At 40.6% G+C, this 14,058-nt stretch overlaps 1 protein-coding gene across 7 annotated transcripts in view; it reads right to left on the bottom strand.

Annotated features, from left to right (window-relative positions):
- Nucleotides 1–14,058, bottom strand: part of fgfrl1a (fibroblast growth factor receptor like 1a) — a 306,170-nt gene that overhangs the window by 151,679 nt on the left and 140,433 nt on the right. For all 7 annotated transcript variants that reach the window (XM_073042229.1, XM_073042228.1, XM_073042226.1 and 4 more), the window contains one exon: nucleotides 12,864–13,136. In XM_073042229.1, coding sequence (XP_072898330.1) covers nucleotides 12,864–13,136 — 273 coding nt within the window. The remainder of the gene's footprint in view (nucleotides 1–12,863; nucleotides 13,137–14,058) is intronic.

Raw genomic sequence — 14,058 nt, 5'->3', positions numbered from 1 at the left:
TGGCATATTTGTCTGATTAATGTCTATCAGGGAAGTAAGTCTGCTCTTCTTAATGAACCTTGCCTATATGTAACTCCAAACCCACAGCAATTCATTTGACTCTTAAAATTCCTTCTTAAAGCGCTCAGCAAACTACTCAACACAAGGCCAGTGGGAATGAGTAATAAAGTCTTTGCCTAGCCACTAATGCTCACAGCTTGGAGTCAGAAAATTAACGGTCCAGATTTTGCTGTGGTTAGATATCTAACTGCATCATAGCTATGCATTTACATTTTCACATATTTTTTGTGGTAAACTTGCTGGAACAGAAATTTAAGAAGGTGGATTTCCTGGTTTATAGGAAATTTGAGACCTGAGGAAACAACATTGGGTGTCTCATTAACCATCAAGCTGAAGTTTTCAAAATTAACCACCTTGGATTGAAAAGGAACTTCAAAATGGTATGGGTGAGCTTAATGTCAAATTTGGTGTAGGAAGACAATAAAAATAATAAATGATAGACTTTCAATTAAGACGGCAAAGAGAGAGAGAAGAGAGAGAGGGAGAGAGAAGGAAGTAGGGAGGCAGAAGATAAAAGGAAGGACAGGAAAAGAGGGAGGAGAGAAAGAGAGAGAGAGAGAAGGAAGAAAGGGGGACGCCCAAAGGAAGGAGGAAAGAGAGAAAGATGGAGGAAGGGGGAGAGAGAAGGAATAGGGGAAGAGAATGACAGACGGGAGAGAAAAGGAGGAAGGGGAGAGTGGAAGGTGAGGACAGAGAGGAGGAAGGGAGAAGTGAGAGACAATGAAGCAGAAGGAAATTATTTAAAAATAAAACTAACTGTTAAGAAACATCTGCTGCCCAATTTATAACCTTAAGAATGAGATGCTGCCCTTGAAACAGTAAAATAATGGTATCAATGGGCCAATAGGTCAATGGGCAGTGCCTAATCAAATTGCCATTCAGTTAAATAAGTGCTTCCACTAGAAATGACAAGACTTACATTTGGGACAGATTTACTTTGAATCTACTATGAAGATTACAGGAATGTCTTGCTCTCTCAAGGCTGAGGCTGTGAATGTCAAACTATTTCTATGCCACTAAGAGTGGAACAGCAGGAACTTTTGGCTGTTCATCTATCCTGAGCATTTCACGTTTAGTTGCAGTACAATTTGCAAAGAAAATTGTAAATTAAGTTTGACTGCAATTCAGATTATTTTCTAAATTCTGGAAATCCAAAAGAAGTGTACATTGGAAAACATAATTTAGATTAATAGTTAAAATATCATGGTACAGAGACAGACAATAGCCAAAGAAAAGCTAATGGAATGAAGATTTTTTTAGCTGAAGGATTTTGAGCCACAATGAAGTATTGTGCTTGTTATGTTGCTGCCAAAAGCATAGCAATACTTGCAGGCTGCCCAGCACAATCCTCACTGATTTGATTTGACACAAACAATGCATTTTTATGTATTTTTCAATACGCATGTGACAAATAAAGCTAATCCTTAAAATCTTTAGAGGTTGTGCAAAATGGAAAAAGAAACAATTCTGCTTTGACCACTCCCGGAAAAACAATGAGCAGTTCTAAGCAACACAATTAAGGAGGGATGTTTAGTCCTTGGAGCGGGTGTGAGTACGGATTCACCAAGATGACACCTAAACTGCAAGGAAAATGTATAAACTAGAACCTTACAGTTTTGAAAGTTATGCGGAGATTTGATCAAAGTTTTGCAGAGTTCAAGGGACAATAATGATGTGAATAGAGAAAAAGAAATCGTGCTGCCAGGAAAATTTGGGATTTTGGAGCAGAAATCAATCCTTCAGGAGTAAAATTAAGGAAGAATACTAAGAGTAAAATTTATATAAAATTATTCTGCAAACTGATGCTAGGTCCTATTTTAATCACGTATCATAGATTGATAGTTTTTTGAAAAATGTATCATGAAATATGGGACAACGTCAGGTCTATGGAACAGAATCACAAATTAGACATGATCTCACTGAATGACCATAAGCACGGTGGATCGAATAGTCTCCACTAATTCCTATTTTCATATAAAAAGCCTTTTCCATTTGTTTTCCCGGGAGTACTATGGGATCTCTCAGGCGGTAAAGAAGCAGAACTAATATGAACAATTCCACTTTGTCACTCCCTCCAGGATGAGTGTGTTTATATCCATGGTCTTTAAACTGCCAGTAAAATGTTTTTCACTTGGCTGCTGTGCATGTCTGCTTGGAATGAAGACCAAAATCTGTTATAGTCATGGAATTTTCACACTCTCTGATCTGGCACTCAATGTAACTATGAGATTTATTTGGTGTGGCTTTTAACATTGCAAAAAAAATTCTTCACACCACTTCATGGTTCCATATAGACAGAGAAAGACAGGGTTTATATGGTGCTGCAAATGTGGCCGTCAATAAGCCAAGCCACTGCTAAAATTATGTGATTCTTTGATGAAATAGTTAACCATCCAGTTGCTCTAAGAACCCTGGTAAGATTGCAAATAAAAAAGCATTCTCAATCCATAGCAAATATTCATCTTTATAATACATTGTTCTTTACTCGAGTTTCCTATTTTCTGCTTCCAGGCTTTCTCCCCGACTCACCGATAACACTGTAGAGTTAATAAGCATTGATAACCTCTGGCTTCCAGTTCACAGGATCAAAGAAATGTAACAGTAACAGTAACAGTCCCTTACAGCCCACCTCGACCACGCCAACCAGGATGCCTCACTACTTTCTATTCTGCTCTCCCGTATCCCTCTACTTCTTTTCCTTCAAAGTACCTGCTCAAATTCCTTTTGAATGTTCTAATTGTACGACGTCCTCTGGCAGCTCATTCCAAATACTCCCCCCGCTCCGCCCCTTGGGAAAAACCTACCCCACAGATCATTAAATGCATCATTAATCTGTGCTGTATGGTTTTCAGGTTGTTGGAGAAGGTCCTATCTATCCTATCTATTATGATGATTATTATTGTTGTTATTATTAATATAAACCCTCCACAGGGTCAGCTTCAGCTCCCACATTACAGTGAGAGTAAACTCAGCCTATCCAATCTCCTTTACCACAATCCTCCATGCCAAGCAACACCCTGCTGAATCTATTCTGCATTCTCTCTGTTGCCCCTACGTCCTTCCAAATGAGTGGCAGCCTGAACTATACACCATACACTAAGTGAAGTCTAGCCAATATTTTGTACACTGAAATATGATGTCCCAAATGTTATACGTAAACCCTTGCCTACAATGACGTCTACAAAACCCCCTTTTTTATCACCCAGTCCACCTGGGTTGCCACTAGACTAGTACCCCCAAGATCTCTCTGTACATCCAATGCTTCTGAAGTCCCTGACATTTACTCTATATGTCCAAACAGAATTTCACCTCAGCAAGTACATTACCTTACACTTGTGTGGATGAAATTCTATCTGCTGCAATACTGCCCAATTTTCTAGCTGATATAAATATCTTGTCTTTCTATAAAGCTATCTTTTACTTAATGACCTACAACTCCACCGATTGTTGTGTCATCTGCAAACCTACTGCACTTCTTCTCCAGTGTTGCCAGACTATTTGTCCAGGTTCACTTTGTGCTCTGATCTGGGCACGGATATGCTTGTGCTTTGTCTTAGTGGTGATCCTTGGATCGAGCAATGGTTCCCATGCACAATGTATAAACTTACAGCAACCAGCTGACAAAGCTCTCTCTTCTTACTGGGAATAGGCCTTCTAGATTAAACTGTAACTTGAAGGGATATATTGAGAAATGTGGCAATTTGTGCGTATAATTTTCATATTATCAATGCTAAATGATCCCCACAGTAATGGAATGAAAACACTTTTGGTTCATAAAAATGTTTAAAAACTCTAACTGCGGCTAATCCAGTGTCCTGACTAACACACTGGAGGAGTAAATCCAAACTTGCAATTAATTATTGGGTCTAAATTTAACCAATTAAATAATGTGAAATTAAAATTTGTAAATTGCCTAATTAACCCTCTGTGTCATTATACAAATCTCATTGTCCTTCTGGGGAGGAAATTTCCTCACTGTAGTCATTCTGGTCCGTATGTGACTCCAGACCCAAAGTGATAGACTATCTTCAAATGCCCCTGAACCAGTGGAAGATAGCATGAGAGCGTAACAAATTGGAGCAGGAGTAGATTCTTTGGCCCCTCAAACCTGCTCCATTAGCAAACAAGATCATGAATTTCTACCTCAAAAACCATTTTCCTGTTATTTTCCCCAATTCTAATTCAAAGTAATTTTATTATCAAAGTCCATATATGTCATCATATAGAACCCCTGAGACTCAATTTCCTGAGGCATACTCAATAAATCCAATAACCATAATAGAATTAATGGAAGGACCACATCAACAAGGCAGACGTCCAGTGTGCAAAGACAACAAACTGTGCAAATACAAAAAGAAAGATAAATAATAATAGGTAAGCAAGGAACATTGAGAAAAATGAGATGAAGAGCCCTTGAAAGTGAGTCCATAGGTTGTGGGAACAGTTCGGTGTTGAGGAAAGTAAAGTTGAGTGAAGTTATTCCCTCCAGTTCAGGAGCCTGATGGTTGAGAGGTAATAACTATGCTTGAACCTGACAGTGTAAATTCTGAGGCTACTAAACCTTCTTCCTGATGGCACCAGTGAGAAGACAGCATGGGGTGGTGGTGGTGGTGGTGGGGGGGGGGTGGGGTCCCTAATAATGGATACCGCTTTCCTGCGAAAATGCTCAATGGTGGGGAGGGTTTTACCCGAGATGGACTGGGCCATAACCACCACTTTCTGTAGGACTTTCCATTTAAAGGCATTGGTGTTTCCATGCCAGGCTGTGAAGCAGCCAGTTAATATACTCTCCACCATACAACTATAGAAGTTTGTTAAAGTTTTAGATACCATGCCAAATCTTCACAAAATCCCAAGGAAGTAAAGGTGCTGCCATGCTTTTGTCATAATTGCACTTGTGTACTGGGCACAGAACAGAGCCTCGGAAATTCTTTTAATATCCAGAAAAAAATCAATCATCATTTTTCTGATTAAACTAATGGCATCCAGGGGTAGATAATCAAGATGGCGGCGCGACGACGCAGGGCGCAGCGGCCACTCCAGTAAGGAATATCCGTTATCTGTAAGTAGGGGCCGTGCACAATCCTGATTTGATTGGGACGGATGTGTGAAGCACGGAGGAACATCTGGCGAAACTTCTGACATGCCTGTGCTGCTGACGCTGCTACTGAGCGATCGGAGAGATCTCCAGAGAGGAAGGCCCCGAATCCTCGGCTTTGCCTGTTGCTTGGTGGCCGGAGCCGGGGTTGAAGCACTCGGCAGAGATGGTGCTCGGTGCTCGGTGTCGGAGGGGCTGGTCGGAGGCACGAAGTTGTCGGAAGTTTTCGGACGGACTCACAGTTGGCTGTGCTCGGGTGCTTCCAGAGGCTGCATCGGGAAGTTTTGCCACGTTGGAGGTTTCTTCCTTCTGCCATCTGCGTGAGATGATGGGCTATCTGGGACTTTGAGACTTTTTTTTTACCGTGCCCATGGTCTGCTCTTATCAAATTATGGTATTGCTTTGCACTGTTGTAACTGTATGTTATAATTATGTGGTTTTTTGGTCAGTTAGTCTTGGTCTGTCTTGTGTTTATGTGATATCATACTGGAGGAACATTGAATTTCCCCTTGGGGATGAATAAAGTATCTATCTATCTATCTATCTATCTATCTAATTCCGAAGGTTCACCGTCCCCGGGGGAGAAATTACATAGCCCTTCCTTTATCTGTAGCCCTCACTTCTAGATTCCTTTGCCAGGACAAACATTCTCGTCATACCTCCCTTTCCAAGCCTTCTCAGAATTTTTGATATTTTAATGAGGTCACCTCTCAGTTATCTAAACTCTACAAAACTGAGGCCCAGAGACTGCTCGATCTCTCCTTATATGAAGCACCCAACACCCTTGGTTCCAGTCTGATGAATCTTTGTTGCATTCCTCCTCTGTCAAGTAATTCGTCTCTTCAAGTAAAGAAAACATGTCTGTACACAATACATTATGCATGATCTCAATAAGTTTCTAGGTATTTGTATTAAGATACAAATCCTTTTGCAATAAAGGCCAATAAACATTTGCCTTCCTAATTGCCTGTTGTACCCACAACTTAGGATTCAGTGACTAAGATACAATGGAACTCAGTTACCTTGGAACATCAAATTTCCCATTCTCCCACCTCTTAAAGTATTCCATTACTGATGTGCTTAACTTCATCCTTCTGCACAGTTATTGCTCACTCCCTTAACTTGATTAACTTATGGCAACTTTACACCCCGCATCACCACTCACATTCCTTACAAAAAACTTGGGAATGTTGCATTGCCATCCTGGGCAAACACTAGCAAAAGTCAAAGTAAATTTATGATCAAAGTACCTATATGTCACCATATACCACCTTGAGATTCATTTTCTTGCAGGCAAATAAAAAGTACAAAAGAATTTATGAAGAAACTATACATAAACAAAGATCGACAAACAATTAACATGCAAAAGAAGCTATTGGTGTTGGCAATGAAGTTGAGAAAGTAAGGGCAAAATTAAGTAAATTAAACTAAATTAAGTACAAAAAATTATAGTATTGATGCTAATAGTGCTTGTCCTTCAGTTCAGAAAGTCTCAAAGCATTTCTGCAGGCAAGGTATGTTGGAAGAGAGTAACCAGTCATAATTACAGAATCATGACTGCACAGGAAGTCATTCAGTCCGTGTTTGCAGGCAGGATCTTTCCAGAATCTCACCAACCCCCTCCCATCCCCCTACCCAACTCTGCATCTTTCTCGTCATGAACAGAAGAAGTTCTGCAGATGATGGAAATTCAGTGAGACAGCATCTATGGAAATTAATAAACAGTTGATGTTGCAGAAAGAGAGCCTTCTTCAAGACCAGAAAGGAAGGGGGAAGACGCCAGAATGAAAAGGTGGGGGAAGGGGAAGGAGGCTAGCTAAAAGTTGAAAGCAGGTGGGTGGTAAAGGTAAAGGTCTGGAGATGAAGGAATCTGAAAGGAGAGGAAAGTGGACTGCAGAAGAAAGGGATAAGCGAAGCAGACCCAGGGGTTCCTATTTGACACCCTTTCAAAACCCCTGATTGGTTCCATTGTATTACTTGTAAACGATGTTTGTTCCAGATAGTAAACTTGCTCTTTATAAATAATTTTTCCCCAGACCCCCTTTCTTTCTTCCTCTAGTGTATGGTGGTTAAATTTCCAATGTTAAGTTCAATTTTTTTGAAGTCCATTTATGGTTCCAGGTGTTGTCTAATGGATACTTCAAAGGCAGCTTTCAGCCATCCAACTTTGCTGGCTTCCAATTTCACACATGTGTATAAGCAATTATTCCCTCACCCCTAGATTGCCACACAAGTTGGTAAACTGAGTTATATGTTGCCCTGGAATAGCCAAACAAAGCAATGGAGCTTAGTGTCACATCACGGCAAAATGGAGTAACAACCACTCGTTACTGTTACAGGCACAGAAAGTAAATAAAAGACAACAACGGTGACAGCCAAAGGCAGGGAGTGGATGTCTCTCAGAAAGAAGCACAAGTGTTCAATGTCCTCCCTGGACAGTCTCAGCCAATGTGTCTCCACGCCACAACACAAATGCAGCCTACTCCAGCTTTCAAAAACATTATGGCTAATTTGATTATGAACAGAAAGAACTTTTTGAGACATGCAAACTAGGTGCCATTCACAATTTTGAATGTTCTATTAATCCTATAATTAGGATCCTATCTTTGTAACTGTTGTAGCACACCATGTATTGTAGCCATGATATTCCCCCATGCAAGATGTATAATAACTCGGAGACAATTTTCTACCACATTCGTGATGGGCTATATTCTCATTTTCCCTATTCTGGCTTGTTCTGTGTTGTAACATTCTATGAGGTGGAAATAAGGTATCATTACTCCAGTTATCCATGCCACAACAGAGCGGGAAATGTCTTAGGGACCATCGCATATAAAAGATATACAACACAATGATATAGAAAGCAATATCAAGATTAGGCAATATTCTGATATTGCATTGGAATCACGCTCCCCAATTTTAGTTTTCTTAAAAACGTGTTGACATGAGTGTGCTTACAAGGCCTAGACGACAATAGACACTGTAGTCCCTTAGTTGCTTTGTCTTAACCCCACTCCTGTAGACCAACCACTTATTAACCCGTGGGTCAAAGGTCTTTTTAAAAAGAGGACAAAACTGGGCAGAAATAACAATTTTAAAAGATAGCATGCATTTTTAATAAGTTATAAAAAGAGTGCTACCAACAACTTACTTGCTTATTTCACAAAATATTTGTATCTCCAAACAATGCCTCCAACACATGAAAAAAATTAATTCATTTTGACAAATCCAGAATTAAATCTGAAATGCCAATGTGGTGAATTTTCTCAACATTGACAATGAGGGCTATTTCACATATCATATATATATATATATTTACAATATGAAATGAATTAATAGATATCAAAGCAGACCTGCAGAAAACATTTTAGTTCAATATACATTTGCAACTTGTTCCATTTTCTGTGAGACACTAGTCCGGTAACTAAACAAAAAGTGCTAACTCACTTTTCCAACTAGCCTATCTTATATGGTTCTAAAGATAAGAAGTAAGTGGCGTTTGTTGGAAATGTAAGACCACCATGTTGTAAAGGTCAGGGGCCTTGCCTTATGTGGCGTCTTAGGCTCTGGGGAATAAACTAGAATTAAAAATTATAAATATTCTCCAAGAACAACTCTGACCTGAAAGGACTTGCCCTCAATTACCAAGCAGTAAATAAAATTAAGTCAACTAGACAGAAAATACCACCTATCCCAGGGCAGCCTGGTTTGCTCAGTAGCAGAAGATTAGACAAGTTAACAAGCCACTTAGCAGAAACAAATACTGAGAATTCAAAAGGTTACACAGGTACCATAGCCTCAAGGTATAGTTTAAACAGAGTATATTACAGTCACTTAGATTAGGGGTTGTTAGTCTCAGCAGAAATTTATTACAATGCATGGTTCATGAATCCTTATTAAAAATGGTGGTGATAGTGATGGGAATTGACTACTCTCTGCAAATATAATTAATTGGAGAGGTTAAACAATAAATCGTGTGGGCTGAATTTGAGATTGATCTAGCTATTTTAAGTAATCCAAACCAAACTACAAACACATAGAAATTATATTTGACTAAATATTCTCGAAAAGCTTTCACTTACTGAAACATGATTTTTAAATTCTTGCAGTCCACAAAGATTCATCCGTTACAGATCATTTCACTGTGCCTCCTGTGCAAGTATAGTATTGAACTGAAGCCCTTTTTTCAATAAGACTGTTGCTCATTCATCCTGAGTATCACACTGCTCGGCAATGAGTCCAACCCACAGCACTTGTCCTTCATTCGGAGCTTGAGGAGATTTGGTACAAGCACATTTCTACAGACGTACCATGGACAGCATTGTGCCTGGTTGCATCACCGTCAGTTTGGAGACGAAAATGCACAGGATTGAGAAAAGCTGGAGAATGTCATAAATACTCCAACATTGACACCAGCCTACGCACTATCAAGGACAATTTTTTAGAGGTATAGCACAGTAACAGGACCTTCTGGCCCAACAAGCCTGCACTGCCCAATAGCACCCGTATGACCGACTAACCCATTCATCCATATGTCTTTGCAATTTGGGGGGAAAACCAGAGCAGTGGGGGAAACCCACTCGGTCAGGGGGGAGAACATACAAACTCCTTACGGACAGCAACATTCTTCAAAAAGTAGAGCCTCAAGGAGGCAGCATCCATCCTTAAGGGCCCTCACCATCCAGGACCTACCCTCTTCTCATTACTACCACCAGGGAGGAGGTACAGGACCATGAGGGTGCACACTTAACATTTTTGGAATAGCTTCTTCTCCCCACCATCAGATTTCTGAACGGACCATGAACCCATAAACACTTCTTCACTAGTTTCCTCTGTTTTGGCACTATTTATGTTACTTACTATAGATTTCTTATTGTATGTATTGCACTGAACTGCTGCCAGAAAACAGATCTCGTGGCATATGTCATTGATAATAAACCAGTTTCTAATTCACAAGCGTAGCAGAACCATAGACCATTTTCTTTCTGATTGTGATGTAGCTAGCTCTCTAGAATGTAAAGATTAAGGGACTAATGCTGGTCATTTTTCCAGGGCGACATCCAAAATCATCCTATTTCACTTTATATTCGTACTTTGGTCTAGGGCTTAAAGCCAGTAACATGACAACTCTGTGTTAGTGCAGCACTGAGTCATTTCTTGCAACACAAATAACAATGTCACCACAGTTCCTATTTGTAACTGCAACTGCAAAGATGCCCTCTGCGATTTTCCATGAAAGGTAAATACGATTCTTAGTTGTTAAAACTTAAATATCTACCAAAACATTCCTTTAATTCCAGTCTTTCCTTCCCCACATCACAGGGAGAACATGAAGATTTGAGAAAGAAATTATTTATGTCGCAGTAAAACTTGCCCAGTAACAAGCGGTTTTCGGAAGCCCCCTGAGCTGAATTTCAGAGCTCACCATCTGACCTGCTATTGGGAGCTGTTCTATGCCAATCTCTGCTCAACGTGTTCATGAACATCCCCATTTACTGACCTATCCAGTGGCCAAAGACCAAGAAACAGGAATAAGATGAGGTTGTACTCCAGCTCCACTTTGCCATATGTGGGGTAGTTCTGGAGTCATACAGCATGGAAACAGGCTCTTCTGTCCATCTCAATCACACCTACCGACGTGGCCATACATGTTACTCCAATCTGCCAGCCTTTGGTCCCTAAGTTCTAATCTTTTCCTATCCATGTATCTGTCCAACTGTCAATAAGTTGTCACTGAATCTGCCTCAACAACTTCCACTGACAGGTCATTCCACATAGAGACCACTCTTTGTGTAGAAAAAGTAGCCCCTCAAGTTCCTATTAAATCTTACCCCTCTCACCTTAACTGAGTCTCCAGTTTAATACGAACATTGCTGAAGCCTTTAATTTAGGAGGCCAAGATGCAGAAGAGGAGGAAATAGGAATAGATAGACTTGATGGGCTGAAGGGCCTAATTTTTCTGTCTTATTGTCTTATGGACAACCCCCTCCCAACCATCCCCCCATGGAGATATACTACCATTGTGATGGAATGGTAATCTAGAGGTTTCAACCAATGAAACCAAACATATAAATTCACATCTCCCTCATGGCAAACAAGAATTAATATTCAGCTAATTAAATACAAATAAATTTGAAATTTAAAATTAGCTATTATTCATTATGGGCATCCCATGAATGTCCACCTGTTTCACCCAACCCATTATGCCATCCTCACTTAGTCTGTCCAATTTATAACCCCAGACTCACAACAACATAGCTTAAACCATAAGACATAGTAGTAGAATTAGGCAATTCGGCCCATGAAGTCTTCTCCATTCCATCATGACTGAAATTATTCTTAATTGTCTGCTGAAATAGCTCAGATAACCACTCACTTTAAGTTCCACTTGGAATAGACATTAAACGTCAGCCTTTCTAGTGTGATGCCCAGATCCGATGAATTGATTAAACAAGTATTTTTATGTGAGTCTTCAGTATGTTTTAGATCAAGTCCAGGAGCATTACAGCATAAGCACTGTTGATTGATTCTGTTATTTTACAAGTGCTCTAAAAAATCTTGTTCCAACTAACAATCCTAGAGCACCATAAAGATATTTGCTAAATTAACTAGATATTAGGATCCCGTTTATCCCTATCATCCACCTTCCACTGTCTCCCAACTCCACCCGCCAGCAAATAGCAGTACCTGCCCATCACCTTTCACCCCTCGTCAGTCCACCAATCACCTCAGGATCCTGTCGCACCCTTTACCCCCCCTCCTCTTTATACAACCAATCTCACCTCTCCAATCTTAGTCCCGATGCACGCTTTCAACCTGAAACATTGACAATTCCATTCCCCATACACCCCCCCCACCAGATGCTGCTTAGCCCAATGAATTCCTCCAGCAACACACAAAAATAAAATCCTGCAGAAACTCAGCAGGTCAGGCAGCATCTATGGAGGAAACGGAACAGTTGACGCTTCGGGGCCGAGACCCTCCATCAGGAATCACATTCCTCCAGCAGATAAGTTTGTTGCCCCAGATTACCCCAAAGGGCACTACTGGACAAACAGACTAAAACCAGCGAAGTAACAGGTGAGAGGATTCCACCAATCATGGACAGCTTACTGGTCCACTGTCCTGGTAGCCTGAGGGATATAATTAGTTAAATTCTTGTTGGATGTAGTTTGGCTGTGGGAAGTGGGTGTGACCTAAAAAGGAGAGAACGTCCCACTGCACACTAGACAAATCAAGGATTACTAATGTACTTTTCAGAGCAGTGGCGATAACACAAAAAAAAATGGAGTGCATAGAAATTTAAAATTTGTAAAGTGAGGTCAAGGCTTCTTTATGTTCTGAGCAATTTGCAGCCTTACCCTCCTTCTCATCCTTAAAGGAGCAGTAACTAATTGATGCAGAGCAGAATTGTTATTGCTCAAACTCATTCTACATTTCCTGAGCTCTTAGCGATGAATGCCCATTTCAAACCATAAGGCAAAACCTTACTCTGAGGTTGACAGCTCTCCCAACTTCCCGTGATAAATGGACCTCAAGCTGACTTTGGCCAGCACCTGTGAAGTAATCGACTACAAAGTACAGAATAATGCAGCTGAGGTTAACAAAGCGAGCTGGAACACGCAGATGAAAAATTAATGCCACGGTCCGCCTTAATGGCGGACAACTGAACTAGGTGAGGCTTCCTGTTTTGCTTAGTACTTACTGATCACAATGAGTGTGTAGTTGAGGTTGATGCTGCCAAAACCATTAGTAGCCTTGCAGATGTACGTCCCAGCATCTTCAGCTTCCACTTCCTTGATTTTCAGACCTTGTCGGAGGACTCGGAACCGCGTCCAGCCACTGTGAATGGTGCGCCCGTCTTTTGTCCACATGGTAAGTGGGGGTGGGTCTCCCTCCACCGGACATGGCAGCTTGATCGTTCGACCTAACCTCACCGTCTGGCGGTTGATCACCCGCTCCGAAATTTGTGGTGGACCTGAGGCAAAGGGAAAGAACAGTTGATACAGTTGGACAAGAGGATATGATTGTGTGTCAAAGCACACTCCCTACAACATTGCACACAATAAGTGAGAGGGATTTCACCAGATAACACCATCTGTATTATTTTGCTGTTATGGCCCGGGTGTAATCCATCCAGATCATAAATATAAGTGGCAAGTAGTTATAGCATAGTAACACTGTCTCGTTTGGCTGTATTCATGAGTATTCACATATGGTTGAATGACAATTAAACTTGAATTAAATTGAAATACAATGAAAAGTTGGTTTTGAAGGGCATCTGCTAATAGACACGTGCTCATGAATATTTAACTCCAGATGAGCAGAAACCAGATATAAACAAGAGAAAATCTGCTGGTGCTGGAAATCCAAGCAATGCACACACAATGCTGAAGGAACTCAGCAGTCTAGGCAGCATCTATGGAAAAGAGTATAGTTTACGTTTCGAGCCGAGACCCTTCAGCAGGACTGAAGAACAAAATTATTATATTTCATTCCAATGTTTTTAACACTATAGATTATGATTTAGGTCGGACTATCTCTTGAACGTGAGAGCCACCTATAAAAGTATGCATGAATACTTCCCTTGGCATACCAGTGTAGGATGCATCTCATTCACACCTTGCGCATTAAAAAGGAGTCTGATAGATGTGTTCAAGGTTATGGTTAAAACGGGGCAAAGCAAATGCTAAGGGATATATTTCGAGCTCCAGGGTAAGAGAACAATTAAAGTATTAAATGCTGGAGGAATAGGAGGGGTAGCAAGAAGAACATCTCTACTGGGTACTTGGAGCATGTACCACCAGAATCAGTGTGTAAAATAACTGTTCAGTGCTGGCTGAAACAAGTTTTCAGGCATTAAGACGGGCAGCACATGGAACTAGAGCTGCTGCTGCTGC

The sequence above is a fragment of the Hemitrygon akajei genome, chromosome 4 (genome assembly GCF_048418815.1).
Source record: "Hemitrygon akajei chromosome 4, sHemAka1.3, whole genome shotgun sequence".
Taxonomy (NCBI): Eukaryota; Metazoa; Chordata; class Chondrichthyes; order Myliobatiformes; family Dasyatidae; genus Hemitrygon; species Hemitrygon akajei.
The sequence above is the reverse complement of the archived record's forward strand: the minus strand, read 5'-3'. Positions and strand labels throughout refer to the sequence as shown.